Here is a 25,378-nt window from a genome sequence, read left to right as displayed (position 1 = left end):
ATTAGAGAAAGAACAAAAAAACCCAAAGTTAGCAGAAGGAAAGAAAGCATAAAGATCAGATCAGAAATAAATGAAAAAGAAATGAAGGAAACGATAGCAAAATCAATAAAACTAAAAGCTGGTTCTTTGAGAAGATAAACAAAATTGATTAACCATTAGCCAGACTCATCACGAAAGAAAGGGAGAAGACTCAAATCAATAGAATTAGAAATGAAAAAGGAGAAGTAACAACTGGCACTGTAGAAATACAAAGGATCATGAGAGATTACTACAAGTAACTATATGCCAATAAAATGGACAACCTGGAAGAAATGGACAAATTCTTAGAAAAGCACAACCTTCCGAGACTGAACCAGGAAGAAATAGAAAATATAAACAGACCAATCACATGCACTGAAATCGAAACTGTGATTAAAAATCTTCCAGCAAAAAAAAGCCCAGGACGAGACGGCTTCACAGGCGAATTCTATCAGACATTTAGAGAAGAGCTAATACCTATCCTTCTCAAACTCTTCCAAAATATAGCAGAGGGAGGAACACGCCCAAACCCATTCTACGAGGCCACCATCACCCTGATACCAAAACCAGACAAAGATGTCACAAAAAAAGAAAATTACAGACCAATATCACTGATGAACATAGATGCAAAAATCCTCAACAAAATACTAGCAAACAGAATCCAACAGCACATTAAAGGATCATACACCATGATCAAGTGGGGTTTATCCCAGGAATGCAAGGATTCTTCAATATACGCAAATCAATCAATGTGATAAACAATATTAACAAACTGAAGGAGAAAAACCATATGATCATCTCAATAGATGCAGAAAAAGCTTTTGACAAAATTCAACACCCGTTTATGATAAAAACTCTCCAGAAAGTAGGCATAGAGGGAACTTACCTCAACACAATAAAGGCCATATATGACAAACCCACAGCCAACATCCTTCTCAATGGTGAAAAACTGAAACCATTTCCACTAAGATCAGGAACAAGACAAGGTTGCCCACTCTCACCACTATTATTCAACATAGTTTTGGAAGTTTTAGCCACAGCAATCAGAGAAGAAAAAGAAATAAAAGGAATCCAAGTCGGAAAAGAAGAAGTAAAACTGTCACTGTTTGCAGATGACATGATACTATACATAGAGAATCCTAAAGAGGCTACCAGAAAACTACTAGAGCTAATCAATGAATTTGGTAAGGTAGCAGGATACAAAATTAATGCACAGAAATTTCTTGCATTCCTATACACTAATGATGAAAAACCTGAAAGAGAAATTAAGGAAACTCTCCCATTTACCATTGCAACAAAAAGAATAAAATACCTAGGAATAAACCTACCTAAGGAGACAAAAGACCTGTATGCAGAAAACTATAAGACACCGATGAAAGAAGTTAAAGATGATACAAACAGATGGAGAGATATACCATGTTCTTGGATTGGAAGAAGCAACATTGTGACAATGACTATACTACCCAAAGCAATCAACACATTCAGTGCAATCCCTATCAAACTACCAATGGCATTTTTCACAGAACTAGAACCAAAAATTTCACAATTTATACGGAAACACAAAACACCCCTAATAGCCAAAGCAATCTTGAGAAAGAAACCGGAGCTGGAGGAATCAGGCTCCATGATTTCAGACTATACTACAAAACTACAGTAATCAAGACAGTATGGTACTTGCAGAAAAACAGAAATATAGATCAATGGAACAGGATAGAAAGCCCAGAGATAAAGCCATGCACATATGGTCACCTTATCTTTGATAAAGGAGGCAAGAATATACAATGGAGAAAAGACAGCCTCTTCAATAAGTGGTGCTTGGAAAACTGGACAGCTACATGTAGAAGAATGAAATTAGAACACTCCCTAACACCATACACAAAAATAAACTCAAAATGGATTAAAGACCTAAATGTAATGCCAAACACTATAAAACTCTTAGAGGGAAACATAGGCAGAACACTCTATGACGTAAATCACAGCAAGATCCTTTTTGACCCACCTCCTAGAGAAATGGAAATAAAAACAAAAATAAACAAATGGGACCTAATGAAACTTAAAAGCTTTTGCACAGAAAAGGGAACCGTAAACAATACGAAAAGACAACCCTCAGAATGGGAGAAAGTATTTACAAACAAAGCAACTGACAAAGGATTAATCTCCAAAATATACAAGCAACTCATGCAGTTCAATATCAAAAAAAAACCCAACCCAATCAAAAAATGGGTGGAAGACCTACAGAGACAGTTCTCCAAAGAAGATATAGATTGCCAACAAACACATGAAAGGATTCTCAACATCTCTAATTATTAGAGAAATGCAAATCAAAACTATGATGAGGTATCACCTCACACCAGTCAGAATAGCCATCATCAAAAAATCTACAAACAATAAATGCTGGAGAGGGTGTGGAGAAAAGGGAACCCTCTTGCACTGTTGGTGGGGATGTAAACTGATATAGCCACTATGGAGAAGAGTATGGAGGTTCCTTAAAAAACTAAATATAGAACTACCATACAACACAGCAATCCCACTACTGAGCATATACCCTGAGAAAACCATAATTCAAGAAGATGCATGTACTGCAATGTTCATTGCAGCTTTATTTACAATAGCCAGGACATGGAAGCAACCTAAGTGTCCATTGACAGATGAATGGATAAAGAAGATGTGGCACATATATAGAATGGAATATTGCTCAGCCATAAAAAGAAACGAAATTGAGTTATTTGTAGTGAGGTGGATGGACCCAGAGTCTGTCATACACAGTGAAGTAAGTCAGAAAGAGAAAAACAAATACCGTATGCTAACACATATATATGGAATCTAAGAAAAAAAAAAAAAAAGGTCATGAAGAACCTAGGGGTAAGATGGGAATAAAGACACAGACCTACTAGAGAATGGACTTGAGGATGTGGGGAGGGGGAAGGGTAAGCTGGGACGAAGTGAGAGAGTGGCATGGACATATATACACTACCAAATGTAAAACAGATAGCTAGTGGGAAGCAGCCACATAGCACAGGGAGACCAGCTCGGTGTTTTGTGTTCACCTAGAGGGGTGGGAGAGGGAGGGTGGGAGGGAGACACAAGAGGGAGAGGATATAGGGATATATGTATACGTATAGCTGATTCACTTTGCTATACAGCAGAAACTAACACACCATTGTAAAGCAATTATACTCTAATAAAGATGTTTAAAAAAAGGAAATCTTTTATTTTATTTTATTATTTTTTTTTTCTAACATCTTATTAAACATCTTTGGCCTTCATATCTACCTAATCTACACATTCTATTCAGAGAACAACTTAATGTAGGGACCTCTGTTTCTTTAGTGCTTTCTGTGTGCCAGGCTCTCTGCTAGGTATATCCATACACAATTCATTCAAATGACATATTTATTGAGCAGCTATTATGTGACAGGGACTGTTCTAGGTAGTGGAAATACATCATGGTACAAAACAGATTTTAGAAATCTCTGTCCCTAGTGTGCTTCTACTGGAGAAAGAGAATTTTAAAAATTAATAATTTATTTATATAGCATATTAAATGGTAATAATTGCTATAGAAAAATAAAGAGCAGGTTAAGGGGGTTCAGGAGTACTGGAGTGGAAAGGAATGATTGCAGTTTTAAGTAGAATGGTCAGGGTAGGCAGCTCTGAGAAGGTAAAATACTCAAGCAAACTTGAAGGAGGTAAGGGAACAAGCCATAGGGGTATCTGGAAGAAGAGCATTCACACAGAGGAAGCAGCCAATTTAAAGGCCCTAAAGCAGAAGTGTATGACTGGTGTATTCAAGAAATCATAAGGAGATCATCAGTGTTGCGAGAGCAAGGGGGAGAGGAATGGGAGATGAGGTCAGAATGGTAACTGGATTGCACAGGGTCTTATAGGTCATTGTAAAGACTTTTTGGCTTTTACTCTGAGTGAAGAGAGGAGCCATTACAAGGTAGTAAATAAAGAAGGCTCACGATTTGATGTCCATTTTAGAAGGATCACTCTGGCTACTCCCTTGAGCAGAAATTGTAGGGTTATAGCAGGGAGACCAATTAGGAGACTATACAATAATTCAGATGAGAGATGATGGTATTTTAGACCAGGGTGGGAGCATTGGAGATAGAGAAAAGATGGATTTTGACATATTTCAAAAGTAGAACTAACTGCATTTCCTGGCATATTCAATGTGGGGTGTAAAAAAAATTAGGAGTCAAGGATATAGGCAAGGTTTTTGGCCTGAGCAACTGGAAAGATAGAATTAACAAGATGAGAAAAACAGTTAATGATATGAATTTGGGGAAAGATGATGAGGAATTCAATATTAGAGATATTAAGTTTGAGACGTCTATTAGACATCCAAGTGGAAATATTAAAATAAAAAGTTGGACATATGAATCTGGAGCTCATGGGAGAGGTGCAGGCTGGTAGGTCAGATAAGATGAAGACTAAAAACTGAGCTGAATTTAGCAATGTGGAGACCTTTGGAAAGTTTGACAAGAGCATTTTTGGTGGAACAGTGGGGACAAAAGCCTGATTGGGAGGAGAGAATTTGAAAATAGATTTTAAACAACTTTTTCATGGAGTTTTGCTGCAGAGGAGGAATGAGGAAATGGAGCAATAACCAGAAGGGAGGATAGAGCAAAGAGAGGATATTTTAAGAAGGAAAAATAGCTGCTTGAATGTTTGAATACTGATGGAAATAATCCAGTAGAGAGGAAAGAACTGATAATATAGGCTAGAGAAGGAAGAATTGCTAGAGCTGTGCCATAGAACAGACAAAAGGGGATGGCTCCTGTGTATAAGAGGACTTTAAAGTACTGTGTACTGACAGTACGTGTAAGGTACTGACTTTAGATAGGAGTATGACTAATTCGTCCATGATAATAGGCAGGAAACAGAGTATGTAGGTACAGATGCTGTTAGGAGTGTAAGTGTGGTGGTGGGAATTTGTGGAAGTTCTCATCTTATTACTGCAGTTTTGACAGTAAAGTAGGAAGCAAGGTCATTGGTTGAAAGTAAGGCTGAGGGAGGAAGTGTTAGAATTTTGAAAAGAGTGAAGGTGGTACAAAATAATGAGCTAGGAGACCAGAAGAGTAAATGGACAAGGGAAATGAAAGAATAACTGCCAGACATCAAGAATCCACTTGTGGTTCATGGTCATGCGTTTTAAGCAAAGCCAGTCAGGATGCTTGTGTGCTTTCTCCAGCCACATTCAGGTCTTGGAGCAGGCGGAGAGCTGGATTTAACAAATATGAGGACATGAGAAAGGGACGAAGGAGCGAAGGGTGTGTGCGAGGGAATAGTTAAGATGGTTGGCTATGGGACCTACAATGGGCAAGGAGGGAAGACAAATGTTAGGGAAGAGGAGCAGTGACGTGCTGAGAGAATGAGCAGATTGTAGGCCAGTAGGATGGAAGAATGGTTCGAATGAGAGTCCCTTCTATAAGGGGTGAGCTGTGAAAGATAGAGGGGCTGTCAGAGAGTGGGTCAGGGTTGCAGTTATTGGTAAAGATGAGGACTGAGAGCCGGGCTGCTTAATGAAGAGGCCGTGGACTGGTGCCAGTGTGTGAACTGTACGTTACTGAGCTGCAATGAGGTGAGCTCAGAAATGGAAGGAAGTGTTTAGAAACACTACTGTGACCTCCAAGCCTATGATAAGTGGACTTGTATTCAGAATGTCTTTGCTTTTTAAATCTCATTTGTCTATTCATTTGCTGTTGTATTTTACAAAAGTAACGGTCTACAACAGATGGGCTATAAACAACAACAAAAAATCTGGTCCTGCCCCACAGCTGAAGCACTGCTCTAGTGTGCATGACTGTCATGTGAGTGTCTGAGGAGGGTGGAGGGCAAGACCATCGGAGGAGAGGAGTTGGAAGGACTAGTTTCTCGAATATTGAAGTCACCGTCATCTCTAGCCTTCCGAGATAGAAGCCACCTGATTCCACCACTCTGGGGGGCACTATTCTCATTGTTTGCCATGTAAACAACAGAACTCAGAATACAGTGTGAATGGCGCCCTTAGATTGTTCACGAAGGTGGCCGTTGCTATCTCCATTTTACAGATGAGACAACAGACTCAGAGAGGTGAAATAATTGCCCAAGTTCACATAGCTAGTAAGGGAAGGAACCAATATTTGAACTTAGGTATGTCTGTCATGCCAAAGCTAGACTCTGTCCATACACCCCTCCCTCTTTGTCACCTGCTTACCGTTATGGGGACAGCATAGCCGTAAGCCTCATAAAAACTGGGGAAAAATGCCTTTTGGGAATGTGCTGTGGTCCATGTGGCTAAGATGAGCATTTCCATTTCTTTTAAAATCATGACTTGTTACATCTGCTGTGCTAACCCACAACCCATTGCTGTCTAGACCCGTCTTTCCGGTTGGTCTTTGTTGAACCGAGAGGCTGAAGCACCTCAGGAATCCAATATCCAATATCACCACAGGATTTCCTGCACTTTCTGTTCTTGTGCTTTAGTCGTTACACATGTATTAGAAGCCTCTTCTAAATAATGGTTCATGAATGATAAAATGATGAGTAGTTTTAATCCTTTTCTTTTTTTCCCAAAATCTGTGCAGTGGAGATGTTACTTTTATGATCTGAAAAGGTCTAGCATAGATCTATATTTTAAACCATCTTGCTCATGTGGAAACTCTCTAAGACTCTTAGGTCTCTGATGAGGGCTGAACAGGCCTGCTCTCCCACTGAGCCTGAGTCCCAGCTGCACTGGAAGCCTTGGCGTTTCCAGAAAAGTTGGTGTTGGTTGTTTCCCACTCTCCCCAGGTGCATGGAGTATTTGAGGAATCAATCCAAAGACAAAGCAGCATTAATCTCTTAGGGGTTTCCTGGTTTCCTCCATTTCTTGGCTCTCCAACGGGCCTGGGAAAGTACAACAACGCTACAGTTAATTTATAAAGCTCCTCCATGTTTCACTGGACCTGTGAACAGAGAAGTCATCCACTTGTTCTGGAAAGCCCTCCCTGGAGTTCTGAGTCTATATGCTTACATAACACATAGGGCATGGCGTCAGAATTATGGCTTTATGTAGGCCAAGCTGCCTCTGTGAAGCATGGCCTGTGGCACATCACAGGGCCTGACACATAGTAGGTACTCACTAAGGATGAGTCGAATGAGTGAATAAACAACCGATGTTCAGTCTGTATAGGTATTTTTGTGGTGATGTGTTTAATCTTTTCTACCTTAAGAAAGTCGCTAGCATGGATATATATTAATGTATATGAAAAGAACTTTGGGACTTATTTTTATATTCAAACATACGACTTTTCACCCAGAGAAGATATAGAAGAAATAAAGAACCCACCAAGATAAGCAAATAAAGCTGGACAGAGTAGGCTATGCTCACTCAGTTTAGTTTTAAATAATAATCAAAATAGATAATAGGAGTAGAATTTTACTTTGAAAAGTAATACTGCAAATCCCAGTTGATGTGGTGGAGAGAGGAGTCATTAAAATACTTTAATATGGTAAAATGCTAATTATCACAGTTATTCATTGAAAGTAACTTAAAATCTCTGGTTGGCATCATAAGCATAACTAGAATTTTCAAATACATGTTATTAATTATTGTTATTAATATGAGGTTTAAAACCTGATCCTCTTTTGGACACTAAGTATCAGGACAGGTGAATTTTAAAATGTGCCTGAAAACTCACAACAACCAAATGAAAGTTGGTATTCTTTTCTTCCATCTTGCCAAAGTACTCATCACATTAATAAGAAATGCAACCGACATGCCAGGCACTAAGTTTCACATCATTTGTTTTTATAAGGTTGTATTCCAGTAGATGGGGAATACTTTGATTTCAGTATGTACTTCATTGATGTTGAGAGTCTAGACTCATTCTAATGACTATGGTCAAGATAAGATATTTTTCCCTAGTTTGTCTACACAAAACTATAAGAACTAGCAAAAGCTTAACTATTGTATTTGAATAGAGAATTCTTCCTCTTCTTCTAGATCTGAAGACTAAATAAAATATGGCACAGACAGTTACATTCCTAGTTTTTTTTATTATGCCTTTTGAAATAATTTGTATATACCTTTTAAATAATTTCAAGTGCCACAAAAAATAATGTTAATAGCTCAAAATCAAAAGTTAAAAAAAAAACCTAAGTATAATTTTTAAAATCTTTTTCTTCTCAAGCGTTTTACGATGGGATAATGAGACAGATGTCTCTCAACTGGAAGGACATTTTGACATTGTTATGTGTGCTGACTGGTAAGTACATAAAAATCATAAAACTCCCGTTAGAAAATGTAGCTTTGCTGGAGTAATTGGGCTGTGCTGCTTTGCTGACGGCAAAGCAAAGTCAACAAATGAGGCACAAAGCTGCCTTAACCTCGACAAATTAACATTCATCTCCATGTGACAGTTATAAGGTAGTCTTCTATCACACAGTAACTTCTACCACATTATTTCCCAAAGATTGATTTTGAGAAGCATTTCCATTTTCTGGAATTGCCTCTGTTTCATGCTTGACGTATCAGTAAATGGACGACTTAGGCAAATTGCAAATAATTATGGCTCGGAGAGGAATAGTCTGGAGAAAAAGGAGTTTATCAACAAAACAGCTCAATTAGCTTACTTCTTAGGAGAGATCTGACTATTGATATAAGGGAACATATATATATGTATGTGTGTTTGCACACATATACACTCCAGCGTATAAACATATCTGTGAAATATCTTTAGGGAAATAGCTTTTCTTAAAATGTATGTTTGCTATCTAATATTTTCAATGCCTTCAATTATGATATTTAATTATACATAAAACAAGAATTATAAAATTACATTTTATTGTTATGCAAATAATAATAGTAAAATCTCTGTCAGATGCCTGCCTTTTAAAAATAATTTACATTAGATAGTTTGTCTTCTCTTTTAGCCCAGTCTACTTATTGTTAATGGAAGTCTGATCCTAAGTTACAGGACAAATATGTATCAAACCTTAATAATGATTTCAACTCATCTTATGTATTTTCTTTGTGTGTTGGATAATAATATGAGAAACATTGACAATTCACAAGTATTTTTCCTGTTAAGAGTAAGATCTTATTTGTAGTTTTATCATGATTTTTAAAATGACACTATGGATTTGAAAACACAAGTTCAGATTCTAAAGAAGTTCTGTTATATTGATAAACCCAAACACAAGATCCATAACCCAGAGAACACTTTCCTTGTGCGAGAGTTGAATGAATGCAGTGAAGTTTTCAGGAAGTCTTTATTTAAAATTATTATTTAATAAGATTTTCAGTGGGTAACTTTCTACCTAAGTCAATGAAATTAGACTTGCTTTCTGTTTTCTTCTGAAAAATACTTGTCAAGGAAACAAATATTTTCTTCTATTCTTAGTTGAGATATTCTAGTTTTTCATGGCCATTTTAGTCTCTCTGCACCCAATTTCAGAAAACCTTTTTCCAAAAAAAGAGAGAAGCAGATTTTTGACTAGTCATTGATATTGTGTCTCAATATTACAGCCTTCATCTAATCAAAAATAAGGAGCTAAAACCTCACCATATGATTTGAGCAAGTAATTTAGGAAATGCTGTCCCTCACCAAATATGAGAAAGGATTCTCCAGGTTTCATTGCACAGATGAAGATAATGCTGGCAGGATTAGATCAGATTAAGCATGAAAGTCAGATCAGAGAGCAGCGGAAAGAGGGAAGAAGGGTAGAATCTTCTTGGAGGTTTAGACGAGGGTCGCACATGGATGGGCTCTGATTATGTGGGGAAGTCAGGTCTGGCCAAGAGATTTAAAGTTAATTTTGTCCTTTGCACAAATATCAAAACAGCCTGGCTTTGTCATACCTTGTGTTATGACACTCACACCATGTCATCCTATTTGTACCAGGGAAGCAGAGGAAGTCAGATTTAAGCTCTTTTCTGATTAATGTTCTCTGTTAGGTTAAAAATAGCCACACAACATGTTTGAAAAATAGTCTTTTTTCCCTAGCCAACAACAGGATCCTGTACAACTGATATACATAATGCATATTCAGTTAAGGCTTTCATTACAAATACATAACATAATAATACAATGTTATACGTACACACACACGTACCATATACATAAATACACATCTAGTCGCTATTGAGAATTTATGTATTCAAATGAACTAAATACACCAAGTTTCATTTTATAAATGGCTTTTCTATGCATGAATTGTTAAGTTTTCTTTTCCTCCAGTGTTGTCAGTGCCAGAATGTCAGCCTGTTTATAATTTCCCATTTGTAAATGTGAAACATTAAGCTATCTCACTGCGATGCTGATATTATTTCCAAAAGAAATGTTTTGGTAATGGTCTGTCTTCATATTCACAGGGATGGGTAAGCTGTTCAGAAACTTAGAAAGTACAACGATGTTCATAATGTACATGTTGTGCATATAGCAGGGAAGCCCAGGATTCCATGTGTTCTTTATGTCCTGTAGGATTGATGTTTCTCTGTCAGAGTTATTGCACGGATGCTGCTTCTAGGGGCAGGCAGGCAGGCAGGCAGACCATGCTGCTATTTTTTTTTTTAAAGAATGTCACAGAGGAGGAAAAGAAAGCTCTCTTTAGACACTACCTCCAAGATGAAACCTGAAATAGTCAGTGCCAGAAATAGGTGCCACACATAAATAGATCACGTTAAGTCTCACACCATCCTTGAGTCCTTGTCAGTCAATGAGATCTGGATTAGGCCACAGGAATATGAAGCAAGAGTTGGAGTTCAAATATTAGGTACATGGATTAAATTCTTACTGAAGCATTTCCAGCAAGGGTGGCATTGTCTGCTTCCCTGAATAGCTAACCAGTGGTACTGCTTGATCCCATTTACATGAAAACAAGCTCTATTCACAAACCTATTCCAAACCCACATTGTGGTTCAAGTAAAATGCACATGATTACAACGAGCAGCGATATGTTTATGTTGTTAAATCATTCAGATATTCATATATTTACATTCAAACATTCATAAACCTGTAGGCAATGGGGGAAATAACTCATTTCCCAGAAGAGACAGTCTCTTAGTTCACATCTAAATTTAGTAGCTCAACTAGATTATAAAATAAAGAGGCACACTGAAAGCTAGTCGTTATTTCTCCATTCAGCATTTTTGACAATGAAATATAGTTTCATGGTTCAACAGTTCCTAAGTAACTTGTAAAATGTCCACTTTGAAATAAACAGAAGGAAGACTCAAGGTACAGTCATACCTGCAAATGGATGCTGTTGACAAATATCAAAATATTAGAATATTTAACCACAGGTGTAGAAAAAAACCCCTCCTATTAAATTCCTTGGTTGACTTGTTTAATGTTGAATTTAATATACGAGTTCCTTTCTGCTGGAATGCAATCCAGCCCGGTCCTTGCTGAGTTTAGAATAGCGAGTGATTGTTAATTTTAAACCTGCCTTTCCAGACTCCTGTTCAATCACAATATTCTGAGAGTCTGGTAGTAAGATGCTTTTTATCCAGTGAACACTTCCATTCAGTGTTTGATGGCCTTCCAGTTTACTGTAGCTCTGCAAAAATAAAAATGATCCTGTAAATTAAAAAAAAAAAAAAAGATTCTGCACATTTGGATTCTCTAAAGGCTTGGAAAGCAAGTCTGAAACGCCACCCCTAGCCAGACACATGGGGCTAGGTCTGCAGGACGGTGAGCACCTCATCTGTATGCCTCCAGCCTGAGGCTTTGGGAAGAAATGGGGAAGGTACATCACTTCACTTGCTCTCCCAGCATTTTTATACTAACTATATACAGTGGATTGTTTTTATTTTCTATCATGTTTACTTTAAATGATGAAAAAAGTTTGGGTTTTGTGAAGAAAAAATTTTTTTTCTCAAAACAGGCTCTAGGATTTCTTTGTTTTCTTCCAGATGCTGTGATCATAGGTAGTTCTAAATCACAACTCACAGACCTTTCCACCTGAAAAGATCTTTAACGCAAATGTGGTCAGCCCTCTTACCTCACACCTGAGGAAACTCAGTCCCGGAGAAGACAGACAGATTGTCAAAGATCTCACACTTAAGGGGTGGCACCAAGCGAGATCAGAATACGGCTCCCCCAGCAATCAGTTGCTAAAGACCGATAGAGGCCATTCGGTCTGCTGAAAGTTAAATTTAAAACAGTGAATTTAACTGAGCATATTTCACCGTGAAAATTACGTAGAGGTTTTCCTCTCTGTGGATGCTGACAGAAATGTCTCCTTGTTCTCTGCACTAATTAATTTCCCTATGAGAGGAGCTGGAGCGTCTCTGTGCTCTGCAGAAAATCCTGACTGATTCTAAGGGAGGTGATGAAAATGGCCTGGCACCTTTCCTTTGTCGTATAATCTGTGATTCAGATCAGTGGAACAAAGCAAGCGTTGACTCCACAAGTGAATTATATAGAGGGGTGTGTGTGTGTGTGTGTTTGATGGCCAAACTAGACCGACTGTCGATGTATTCTGATCAGTAACTGGAGAGTTGAAATGGTATCTTCATCCCAATCACTGACCCACTCAGCCTTTTTTAATAGATCCACTTAAGCTGCTGCCGTTCTCTGAGCCCATTAGGACTTATTTAAGGGGTGAATTTTCAGGAGATTGTATATCACTCCCACTAAAGCACGTTGAAATTGCTGATAGGATGTATCCTACTAAGCGTTATAAATTCTGCACCAGAGCTAAGTAGAAAGGTGAGCTTGCTTGGAATAAAGACCTATTAGAGAACTACAGAAATTACTTTTGGGAAATTTGACTTGCTGTGATGGAGTAGACAGCATTAGCTTTCAAATAACTGTGTTTTGAATGTGTGCTGTGTGTTAAGCTGCATTTTCTAGTGAGCTGTGAGGTTAATATTTTTGTCACCATTGCCAACATTAAGTAGAAATAGTACTATATTAGGTTATGCTTTTTTTATTCAAGTATAGTTAATTTACAATGTTGTGTTAGTTTTGAGGGTACAGCAAAGTGATTCAGTTATTTATATATACATATATATATATATATATATATATATATATATATATATATATATATATTCTTTTTCAGATTCTTTTCCATTATAGGTTATTATAAGATGTTGAGTGTAGTTCCCTATGCTATATAGTAGGTCCTTATTGTTTATCTATTTTTTAATGTAGCAGTGTGTATATGTTAATCTCAAACTCCTAATTTATTTCCCCCTCCCCTCATAAGGTTATGTTTTAAGCTCAGCTTTTAAGCTGTTGATTATTTGTCTCTAACAATCTTACCGGCTCTTAGGATGCACAGGTATAAACTGAGAATGTCTTTTGCTTGGTGCTATGTATCCCAACCAGCCAGGTCTCCTGTGGACCCAAGTAACTGACAGAGGTATTTTCTCACAGTGGTAGTCTGCTTTAAAAAAAATAAAATAAAATGCTTAATTATTAACATTTAAGATAGTATTACCTCACTAAACAATAAGGTATATAGTCCTGAAGAGAAATTTTCAAAACACTTAAATACAATTCGATTCCTTTCTTATCCATCCTTACTGGTTATTAACCACTGATGAATATGACTAAAAGGCAAATTTTTGTAGCATTCGAATTAGACACATTCTGTGCTCTAAGATTTAAGTGCACAGTTTTCTGGAACAATAAGATATTTTCCCATGGGTAATAATCTGGTTATCCTGATTATCCTGATGGATAGTTTCCCATTCTAGAGATCATTTCTAGCTCACCTTAAGAGGATTCTTTTTCCATTGCTCAAAGCAGAACTTTATAGAAGAAACTTCCACTAAGCATGTCATGGTGAAACCCAAGCACTGACTTCTTGGAAATGTCTTATAAGCTGCTCTCCCCACTCCTCTTAAGTGAGAGACTTAGGAGAGAACCTGGCTTGGTGAAACATCCTACCTAAATGCTGATTCCTCCCTAGCAAGACCAGTGAAGGAGTGTGTACGGCCTGTTTTAGGGTCATTGAAACCCACCCTACATAAGCGCCTCCATTTCAAAGACTGTGTTGATCTGCCAGTTGGGCAGTAAGTAGCTGTTCATTGAGCACCCTCTCTGTGTATATGCTGGGCCAGACCTAGTGATGCAGAAATGAATACAGACTGGAAGCTCCTTGAGGATGGGAACTTCGTCTTATTCACAGCTTATCTCCAAGGCCTGAAACAGCCCCTAGTATACAGCAGGTCATCAACAAATATTCATCAACCAACATATATCATTCATTTGATGCCCACCGCAGCCACAGAGGTGGACCCTTATTGACAGGAAAACTGAGGCCTCAGATGAAGTGACTTGCCCAAGGTCACATAGCAGAAAGGTCAGAGCCAGAGCCTAGGAAACCCTGAACTATGCTCTCCCCTTGTCTGAAGTGTGGCTCCACCAGCAGCGCTCCTACTGACAGCTGATACTCATCCTTAGCTCGGAGGAGGATGACGCAGGGCCCCAGAGTAGGTGGTAATTAGCCATGCTATTTGGGGAGTGGGAGGCCAAATCAGAGGGACCCACACCAGACTACAGCATTTGAAACGGGAGTAGAGGCTTTGCTTAGGCCCCTCATGGGATAGCTGATGCATAAGGCCACCCAGTGTTCTAGCCTGCAAGTCCTGGATAAGGAAACTCTGTCCTAAACTTCCAGGATAAGGCCTGGTGAAGACAGGGTCAGCCTGATCCAGCCAAAGAGGTGACAGAGCAACAAGAGAAATTCTCAAACCAGAAAAGAAAAATGAAAAATCACATGAACTGGAAAAAAATCAACATGGAGATCAAGGGGGGAAATCCAGAGTTGCCACGGTTTCTGGGACACACTGCCTAAAGCTGGTCTTTGTTTACTCCTAGGTCACTTGTTGGCTCTAACCTCAGTGCTGTTGCTAGTCACTAAAAACCATCCCCACCTGAGAGCTGTTTTGTGGTTGGTGTGTAATAGGGCTGGTGGTTTGTTTTTGGAGGGTGGCCTCACAGCACCCTCGGTGGGCAGAGGGCACAGGTCTACAGACAAGTGTTGGGAGAGCTTCATCTCCACCAGATGATTTCCCCAAACAGCAGCTTAGAAATTGTCCCTTTCACACTAACACATGGCCAGTCGTGTTGAATCGTGGCCCATCGCATGTTGATGACTTGACTTTGGTTGGATAACACTGACCACAGTATCTTTTTTTTATTCCAGTGAGACACTTGGATGGAAGGAAACATTTCTCTTTTTTAGTGTTGAGTACACATGTGTAATTAGTCTTGATCTCCATTAGTATCATTAGACTTGAAAACCCAGTTTAATCTGGATTCTGCTCTCTTCTCAATGTCAGCCTGTTTCTGGACCAGTACAGAGCCAGCCTTGTTGATGCAATAAAGAGATTACTCCAGCCCAGGGTAAGTATGTTTCTGTTTTCTCCTGAACACTGGCTTCAGAATAATTAGTCTGTGCACAAAGATGGAGAGAGTAATGGAATGGCAGGATTAATGTCATGTAATACTTTAATACTTATTATGTCCAACTTCAATTGGGTCTTCTGATCTATCAGATTCTTTCCTAATCATAACTAGGGAACTTCTTACCCTTGGCCTTCTGATAAGGAACACAGTGGGTAGTAAAATAAATGAAACCACTTCAAAGATAGTGTGAGATTATTTTTATCAAAGAATTTCTTGAGTCTTTTCCTTTGATAACAATATCTTCATATTAAAGTAGAAGTATGATATTGAAAGTTTTCTGTTGACTTCTGTCATTTTAAATCCCTTCAATGGTTACCTTTGTCATTGGTTATTTATTGCAAAAGAACATTTTTCTTTTTATTTCTGTTTATATTAAATAAAGGGGCTTCAGATGAATCTGTATATTAATCTGTTCTTTGCTTTAAAAGGAAGCCATTATTTACATATTATAAACATTAGGTCACAATGAAGCCAAGCATGGCGTAAAATATTGTGCACATTTTTACATTTATATATCCATTTATGCCTGTGAGTAAATTACAGAGTTTTTATCCACTCTTATTTTTTTGGGCTGTTATACTATGCTAGGAGGTCCTGCGCCTAAACGGAGAGTTAATATACATCTATTTAAAGTAAGAAAACAAGTTTAAAGCTCATGCATTAAAAAAAAAATCTTATAACTGTGTAAGACTCTTGCTGTGCCATAGGAATTTAAAATAGGTTAACAATGTTAAAGTAGTCTAAGACAGGAACTCACATTTATCTGAGAAAGGACGATAGTGTGTATGTGTGTGTGAAGTATTTTCTAAAGTTTTATCTCTTCTTTTAAAAAAGAAGGTTTGCTCTAGTCTTCTGACCTCAGTGAGACTTATAGACTAATACCTTTCAATCTTTCTTTTGTATCTTTTTCACATTGAAGGTTCCCAGAGCAATTTGATAATCATCTTTTGCCTTACACTGTTGCTTTTTATTTTGTTATCTCTATATACCTCAGAAACTTTAAATAGACCTCTCAGAGGAGTAACCACAGCTTTGTAAGTGGTAATCAATTAAATTAAATTGGCCTTCTCAATTCCCTCTGTGAGGTGGGTAGTAGGTCTGGAGGCAAGGAAGGGGCATGCACCAAGCTATTAATGGCAGCTGTCGTGGTTGAGCGAGCAGCCCAAGTTGAGGGCAGAAGGAATTGGGGGCCTCTTCATCCCCCCATTAGCCTTGGGTGGTTCTCACAAGCATTTGCAAGATCAGGATTTTCAGAGAGGGGACGGAGATTCTTGGATGTAAAGGCTTCTAGGAATCCTATCGTACGTCAACACGATTTCAAGGACTCCTGGATCTCACAGTGCACAAACAGTACTTCACTCATCACCAACACCCCTTCAAAGCCTATTTGTGACAAATACTCCATTTTGCAGCAGATTTGCATGATTTACGTAGGATCTATTGTAAATCATGAGAACGATTTCCAATAGAAAACTGCCCAAGCTATGAATAGGTCTAAATGGAGATTGAACTGGAACGTCTAGCAGCTCTCCTGCACCCTCTGTTAAACTCTGAACGACGCTCCCCCTCGTCTGAAGTGTGGCTCCACACAGCGGCCTCCTCCGAGGACGGCAGTGCTCCCACTGACAGCTGGTACTCACCCATAACTCGGAGAAGGATGTGGCAGGGCCCTAGAGTGGGCAGTACTTACTCATGCTCTGTGAGGAGTGGGGAGGCCAAATCAGAGGGGCCCACATCAAAATGCAGCATTAGAAATGAGAGGAGGGGACCTCGCTTAGGCCCCTCCTGTCCTGCAGCCCTGCTCGGACTGCTGGGTGTTCTAGTCTAAGGGGTCAGGGGTCCACTCTAAGAGGGGAATCCCAGTTGTGGATGGCACATGGACACACTGAAGTTCCCACCCAGGGATCCCATCCCCATTGGGAGGTGTGGGGAGGCAGGGCCTTTGCACTCGCTGGGCCTCCACCCAGATGGACCCAGGAAGGGTCACCTGGACTCAGCAGGGAAGAGCAGCAGCTCTGTATCCCATGCCAGCGGGCTGGAAGGGTTCCCAGGGCTCGGGGGCACCCAGCAGATAACCGCACTCTTCTCCTTCTTAGCTCTCAGGGCTGCTGTCCTGCTTCCGAAGGACCTCCCCCTGATGAGTGTCTGTGTGTGGAAGTCCCAGTCCGAGACTAAGATAACACTAAAGGTTTTAGTCTATTACAATTTGAGATGCTGTCATGTTTTCTTGAGCCTATACCACTCCTCCATGGTTTTGTGGCCCAGAGGCTAAAGGTGTCTTAGGAGGCCCACAGAGAAACAACCTGGGCAGGTGCACTGGTGGATCCTGAGTTCTTGGTAATTCAGGGCTCAGCAGACTCAGTGGAGACAAAACAAGTTCTCAGGGTGCTCAGCAAAAACTGCACTTTGGCCAAATGCTTCGAATTCATAGGAGGGCCCAGTTTCTGAAGGCAAAGTATCAGTGGGTGGAGTCAGAAATACCTGCATACAAAACTTAAGTCGTTCTTACTATCTAGCCACTTACTGGATTCATCCCTCCGAGCCTCAGTTTCTCGTCTGTAAAATGGGGAGTAAACAAGCCAGTGCATTGGAAAGCTTTAGCGCATGATTGACTCTGAATGAATATGTGTTCGCTCTTATTACCTTGAAGAACTAGAGAGACTTTCCAGCTGTGCTGAGTATAGAACGTAGGGGGCTCTTCACAAAAACTGTTATCAGAGAAATGGTTGGCAGGAGGGGAAAATTTTTTTTCTCGACCTGGACTTGGACGATTTCTACACATAACTGGGCCTGCTGCAGTTCCCTGCACCCCTGTCCTGCATACCTGCTGCAGGCTCTGCAGAGGTCTGGGGGATTGTCTACCTGGATGAAGATGACACTTTTTAGTACAGATAACCCTACCGACTAAGGTGAGAGAAATTATACTAAGTGGCCAGAATGAAATCATTGCAACACAAAGGTTCAGGTGTCAAGCTTGGGAAGAAATGGATTCTGCCATTACTGGGGAGTGTGGTTCCTTGGTGTCTAGCTAAGGCAGCTCTGCTGTCTGGAGTCAGAGGATCCAGAAGCAAAGAAAGCAGAGGGAGGGGAGGGTTCCCCTTGCTTTTCAGCTTTTATATTGGGGGTCTTGGATGAGGTGGGCACAGGTCCTCAGAGAGAGCTTAGCCACCAGGGTGGGCTCCTGGCTTGACCAGGAACAATATCAGATCCCAGGGCTGAGCCTAGCTCCTCAGGCAAACGGGCACCCATGCCTGGAAAGTCATTACAGGAAGCCCCAAATGTCAGGAGGAAATGATTGTTACCTGTCCCAGATGGAAACTTTCCGCAACTTACTGGTTGAGAGACACTGTAAAAACATCTGACTCCTGCCAGAATGCTACAAGGGACTCTCTAGCAAACTTACAAGAGGAAAAGAAAAGATCTTAAAAAGGAATGAAATCAGCACATTTTACTCATTCCAAGAAACAACACGTCCCTCCCCTCCCCCACCTCTTTCCCTCCGGTGAGTGGCTTCTTGTTGCTGACAGGTAACCCCCTCTCGCTGTGTTCCTTAAAGACCATCAGCCATGTCTGATATCAGAGGACCCAGATGTAATTTCAAATACAGCCACACAAGCCTACAAGTTGAATTTCAGTCCAGAAGTGACAAGCAACAAATGGCATCTACTAATATTCCTCTGAAATGGCTTTGGGTGGAAGCGGGGGAGCCAAACCAGTTAGTGTGAGTTTACTGAGGACCATGAGGAGATGGATGGGGATGCAATATGGACAGATCTCCAGCTTGTTACAGCTGCTAACCATTGGCAAGAATTCAAAAATATCACTGTGGAATTCATTTAACCTTCTGTAGAAGCTGCCCTAAGTAACTGCCAAATTCCTGGAGTCCTGACTACATGCCAGCCGTGCTATAAAAGTAAATCATGGACTCTCATTTTAGAAGGGCACTTTCTTTTTACTGACATATTTCCTCATCTTTTAAAAAATCTAGCATCTCTGCACCCATCTGTACAAACCTCTGTTTTTGCTTATCTCAGGGAAGTGCCTTGTGAGTGTGGGTTCAGTGGCATGAACTGAGATGGTGCTGAAGGACCCTTGGTTCCTGTCCGCTTGCTGGGTCAGAGACCCAACAAATCCTCCTCTGTTCTTGGGGAGAAGCTGTGTTCCACCATACCTGGCCCTCCAGGTATAGGAATAGAGAGTCCCCAGATGGTTTTTAAGACCCTCAGAACAAGAGCCTAGCCCTTAGAAGTTCTTCTTGGAAGTCCACCCAGGTGTTTATCCAGTGCTGAGTCTCTGCCCCTGAGGAACTTATAATGTGGTCATGGAGATGTAACATACACACAGATGGAAGTACAGTGGACAGTGCAAAATGGCTTATAACAGCCCAGCTGTTCATATAGGGCCTGGTGCTGTTTTTATTTGTTGTGTGATTTTTTTCTAATTTACACCTTCTATAGAACGTGAGATACTCAGAGATTTGAACTCTGTCTTGATTCAACAAACATTTGTTGAGCCTCGCACTGTGCTGGGGATTGTGGGGTATAAATAGGAATAATGAGCACTTTGAGAATCTCACTGTTTACCAGGGCAGATTAATGCACAAGCTCCTTGGAATTATAATACTATATGGTAGGTACTAGGGATACAGCACGAAGAGTCACTAACTGCCTGAGGAAGGGTTCCCTAGAGGCAGCAGTATTTAACTTTGTTCTTGAATAGTAAGAAGGCCATTCTAAGCCTCAGAGGAAGGAGACTAGAAAGTAGCATCCCTGGTGGAGGGAACAGTGCTCACAGGTGGAGAGTACGAAAAAGCATGTTGTGTTTGCAGGAGTTTGCTCTGGTTGGAGTGTAAGAGTGTCTGTGTGGTTTGGGGTTAGGGTTGGGGAGGGGTGAGGGATGAAGTTAAAGAGTTAGTTTGGGTACCACTTTAGGAAAGGCTGAGAACATGATGATGGAGAGATGGGACTTTACTATGTGGGTCATAGATAGCCATTGAAATGGAGATAGAGAGCCATTTTTGAGCAGTGTATGGGTCCTAGAAAGATCACTCCAGCCAGCATAAAAGCTGGTTTGGAATAAGAAAGAGCTTGAAAGCAGCAAGGCTCTTCATGGGTCTACCGTGGACCAACTTCTACCTAGAATTGTTCAGTTAGGAGCTAGTGAAAGCCTAAAGATGGAGAAGAGGGAACTGAATGGGTGTTCACTGACAGGTTCCTTCAGCAAACATTTCTGGAGTGCCTCCCTGGGGATAGAATAAGGTACAAGGGTTTTAAAAGGCAATGTCACGATTTCCTGGTTTCCAGTTTCACTTTGAAGGTGAAGGGTATAGAATTGTTTGGCATACTTAATAGGTATTCAGCTGTGTGTGTGTGTGTGAGAGAGAGAGAGAGAGACAGAGACAGAGACAGAGACAGAGAGGGATGGGTGGATGGATGGCTGGCTGGCTGGATGGGTGGGTGAGTAGTGCCCTGGGAAGTGTAGAGGTTTGGGCCAAGGATATTGAGTTCCATTTTAGACAGAATGGGTTAAAGGTACTTTGAGAACATCCCCATGGAGAGCTCGAGTAGGCACCTGAAAATCTGGGTGTGGGCCCTGGACAATGGTGAATGCTGCAGTTACGTACTTGGGAGTTTTTGATGCATAATTGATAGCTGAAGTTGTGGACTTCAGTACAATCGCCTAGAACTGTATAAAACATGAAGAAAAAGTAGGCAGAGCCCTGGGGACTACTGACAATGAAAGGACAGGTGGAAAAATAGAAGCCAGGGTCGGGGACTGAGAGACTGAGGGAAATGTAGGGGAGAAAGTAGACAAAGGCAGCATCTCAGAAACCAGGTAAAGAAATGGTTAGAAAATAAACACAAGCTTAAACGTGTAATTGGTATTTAATAGTTTATTGCCTGGAAATGAAAAAGGCATAGCATATTCCTTGTAAAATAAGTCTGAAGAAGACTTATTTTTTCCAGACGTGCACACCCTTTAATATATGAGTATAGATTAGTCTAGCAAAATAACAACTGAGCTTACGATGTAAACAATATCATTGTTGTTTTGTGGAACTACTCCTCTCTCCTCTCCAGGGATAAATGAATTCTCTCAAATTTCTGCTCATCAGTCAAAATTTTACATTCAATTGAGTGTTCATTCTGAGTTTAAAATGATTCTGTGACTGTGAATGCTTAGAAAGTTGTGCTTTGGTAAATTGAAAATAATTTTTCTAAAGTGATGGGCTAATTTGAAATCTATATTCTTTTTCTTGTTTTGATTTTTGCAGCCTAAATTGTAAGATGTATTCCTCTGACTGTAGCAGACAAAGTGTCCTGCTCCACTGGGGATATGGGGGGCTTCTAAAACCGTTCATTATGGGGCAGATGCTGGCACTGAGTAGGGCTCAGTGGATGCTTATTGAATGAATGGATGATGTCCTATTGTCCCTCCTAAATATTAATCCACATCTGAAAGGTGTCTGCATTCAATGAAATGAAAAAGAAAACATTTTGAAACTCATAACTGAGTAATTAAGGATTAAAACTACTGCTCGCTCTTTCTGTTTCTTGTGGGGACAGTATTGTGCACAGAAAGCTGCCCTCTGAAATCCCATTATAGCCGCTGACTCTGTAAAAGCTTCTTGGAGAAAATCTTTTCTAAAGAATAAGCAATAGAACGTGGCCTTCGAATTCCCAGAGACTTGTGTTTTTCAGATTATTCAATATCTGGATTTAGTTTATTCTCTCAACAAATATTGATCGTCTACTCTGTGCTAGGCACTGAGAAAATGCAGTGAATGAAACATTAGAAGATCCCATTGTCATGGAGCATACATTCTAGCCGGAGGAGACGGGCAATAACAAACAAGGTTATGATGTGTGCCAGTGGTGATGAGGGCTAAGGACATAACTAGAGCAGGGAGAGTGGGTGGGGAGGGATGGGGAAGGATGGCTGTTTTAGGTGCGGTGGGTACAGAAGGACAGGTAAACTGAGACACAAGCTCAATTGCAGTCACCTTACAGCTCACCCTAACCAACAGAGGGCTGGGGTGAGGGCAGCATGTGTTTTGTGAATGCAAACATCAACCCAACCACAACCCCTTAGTCCTGTAAACATTATGATATATAATTTAGGTAATAGCTGTTAAAAATCAACTCTTTGATTGTAATGGTAAGACAAGTTTTGCAGGTGACTTTAAAATAAAATGACTTCCATTATTCAAAAGTCCAGAATGGCAATCAGCTCTTAGAAAGACTAGAATGACCTACTAGTGTTCCCTCTTTTTTTTTATGGAGACTTCTGCTCCCCTGCTGAGACCATGTATTATATCTAGTTTCACATCAAAATGAATTTTTGCTGCTAAGTTTGAAAACCACCTGAAAATAGCAATTAATATTGGAAAAGCTGACAGAACCTTAAGTTTACTGGCATGATTGGTGCTGCTGTAATTATGCGCCTGAGTGTATACATGTCTATGTAAACACAGTATGAAAACACACTTGATGTCCAGGACAGTGTATCAGTGTATTTTCTTGCAGCTAAATGAGGGGAAGAGAGAAGGAGAGGGAGTTGATAGAATTTTTATAGCACTGTTAGGTGGTGTACTTGCTCCTAGTCTTTCTTACATCTATATAAACTTGTTTCTCAAATTACTTTCACATTCAATACCTCGTTTTACCCTCACAACTTGCTCGGGGTCGGGGGTGGAAGGCAAGGGAGGCTTTGTTCTTCCCACTTAATGGGTGAGAAAACTCAGTGGGTCAGCTAAGATAACTTGGGTTTCTTATCTGAAAAAATTAGGAGATTGGACTCACGTCATCTCCAAGGTCCCTTCTAGTTCAGCGGTTCTATGACTTTTTTTTTCTGATTTTCCTGAGGTGACACCGTGTTTAATGGTGGAGATCCCCTTTAAGTCCAGACCCCTTTCTGCCACACGGTTCCTTCTTCTTCAAATCCTTCACTGCATGTTTAATCATCTGTAAAATGTAATGTCTACCGTACAACGTTGTTGAGGGGATTAAAGGGAAGGCTTGTGAAGCACCTAGCAAAGTGGTAGCTTTTATTATTTATTATTATCATCACTATTACTAATAAGAAGGCAATGTCGTGTAGTGGAAAGAGCATTGGCATTGGAGTCAGGTCAGTTTCCAATCATTTACTGGTGTGTCATCTTGGCCAGTGATTCAACCTTTCTGAGCATTCTGTAAAGTGGAGCTGAAAATCTCTACCTTGTTGGGTTGTTTGAAGACTAAAGGAGAGGATGTATATAGAGCACTTATCCCAGTGTCTGCTACGTCCCAGATGCTCAGTTGACAGTTGGCAGGTATGAATGGTAAAGCAATTTTCAAAAGAAACTGGGATAGGGACTTCCCTGGTGGCGCAGTGGTTAAGAATCTGCCTGCCAATGGAGGGGACACGGGTTCAAGCCCTGGTCCGGGAAGATCCCACATGCTGCGGAGCAACTAAGTCCGTGCGTCACAACTACTGAGCCTGTGCTCTAGAGCCCACGAGCCACAACTACTGAAGCCAGAGCACCTAGAGGCCATGCTCCACAACAAGAGAAGGCACCACAATGAGAAGCACACGCACCACAATGAAGACCCAACACAGCCATAAATAAATAAAATAAATTTATTTAAAAAAAAAAGAAACGGAGGTATATTTTCATGATTCCCTCAAAACCTGAAGTGGTATTTCATAGAGGTGAAGTATAACCCTGAAATTAACAGACGCATACAGTCATCTTTTAAACAAATAAAAGGAAAAAGAAGATTCTGAAGTTTAGCCATTCTGTGCACATCTAAAAGGGAGAAGAAAAACTCACATGCACCTAGTAGTTAGCAAATGGTTGCTGTAGAGTTTCATGTCAGAGAGTCTTCTGAAATCCGGTATATACTTTATTCAAATCCTCCCACTCTCCCCACTACAACAATCTGATAAGGTTGTGCAGTTTATTTAGAAAAGCTTGATTGCCCTCATTTTACCACTGCCTTTGAAAAGTAATCACTTGAGGGGACTTCTCTGGTCGTGCAGTGGTTAAGAATCCGCCTGCCAATGCAGGGGACACGGGTTCGAGCCCTGGTCCTGGAAGATCCCACGTGCCGTGGAGCAACTAAACCTGTGGGCCACAACTACTGAGCCTGCGCTCTAGAGCCCATGAGCCACAACTACTGAGCCCGTGTGCCACAACTACTGAAGCCCACGTGCCTAGAGCGCGTGCTCCGCAACAAAGAGAAGCCACCGCAATGAGAAGCCCGCGCACTGCAATGAAGAGTAGCCCCCGCTCGCCGCAACTAGAGAAAGCCCGCGCACAGCAACAAAGACCCAAATGCAGCCATAAATAAATAAATAAATTTATTGGAAAAAAATAGTCACTTGAATAACTTTGAGGAACTGCTTTGCCATAATGATGACCCTTATGAAGGATTCAGTGAAGTTGGAAATCAAGATCCTGTAGCTCTGTCTCTGGCAGCATGGTCACAGAAAAGGCTGGTGGCAGAACTGAAATGGATTGTGGTTACTTATCTCTGTGGAGGATTTCTTGGTACTGAATTTCCAGGGCACAGTAAACTAACATTTACAGGCATCTGTGGCCACATGCTCTGGAGCTGTGTTGCAGATGTGTTGGCAGCTGCTAAGGAGTCACAAGGTGGGTGGCACTGCCCTGGACCCATTATTCTAAAATCTAGTTGATGGTTTAAACCAGTGGACCCAAGAGAGGTATGTATTGTACAGAAAACCAGTGTTGAGTTCCATATTGTTTATTACATGCATTGTTTGAAAATGATAAAACATAGCAACTCACCATTTAAATGACTTTTTTTTTCTTATTTGATGTATATCTGTCCTTGAAATTATTCTCACTGTGGATGCCCATCCTGTGTGGACGTCTCAAGACAAATGAGTTTTCTACCTGAGAACAGTGCAATTAAATGCTTTGACCAATGTCTGTTATGTTTGGTTGCCTTCCAGTTTTA

General features: G+C 40.4%; 1 protein-coding gene across 2 annotated transcripts in view; it reads left to right on the top strand.

Moving 5' to 3' along the window:
* CAMKMT (calmodulin-lysine N-methyltransferase) overlaps positions 1-25,378 on the top strand; it is a 413,666-nt gene that overhangs the window by 379,637 nt on the left and 8,651 nt on the right. Inside the window, exons 8-9 of one of the 2 annotated variants that reach the window (XM_059943435.1) lie at positions 8,178-8,252; positions 15,287-15,350. In XM_059943435.1, coding sequence (XP_059799418.1) covers positions 8,178-8,252; positions 15,287-15,350 — 139 coding nt within the window. The remainder of the gene's footprint in view (positions 1-8,177; positions 8,253-15,286; positions 15,351-25,378) is intronic. The other variant, XM_059943436.1, reaches the window with a different exon arrangement.

The sequence above is a fragment of the Balaenoptera ricei genome, chromosome 13, assembly GCF_028023285.1.
Source record: "Balaenoptera ricei isolate mBalRic1 chromosome 13, mBalRic1.hap2, whole genome shotgun sequence".
NCBI classification, from domain to species: Eukaryota; Metazoa; Chordata; class Mammalia; order Artiodactyla; family Balaenopteridae; genus Balaenoptera; species Balaenoptera ricei.
The sequence above is the reverse complement of the archived record's forward strand: the minus strand, read 5'-3'. Positions and strand labels throughout refer to the sequence as shown.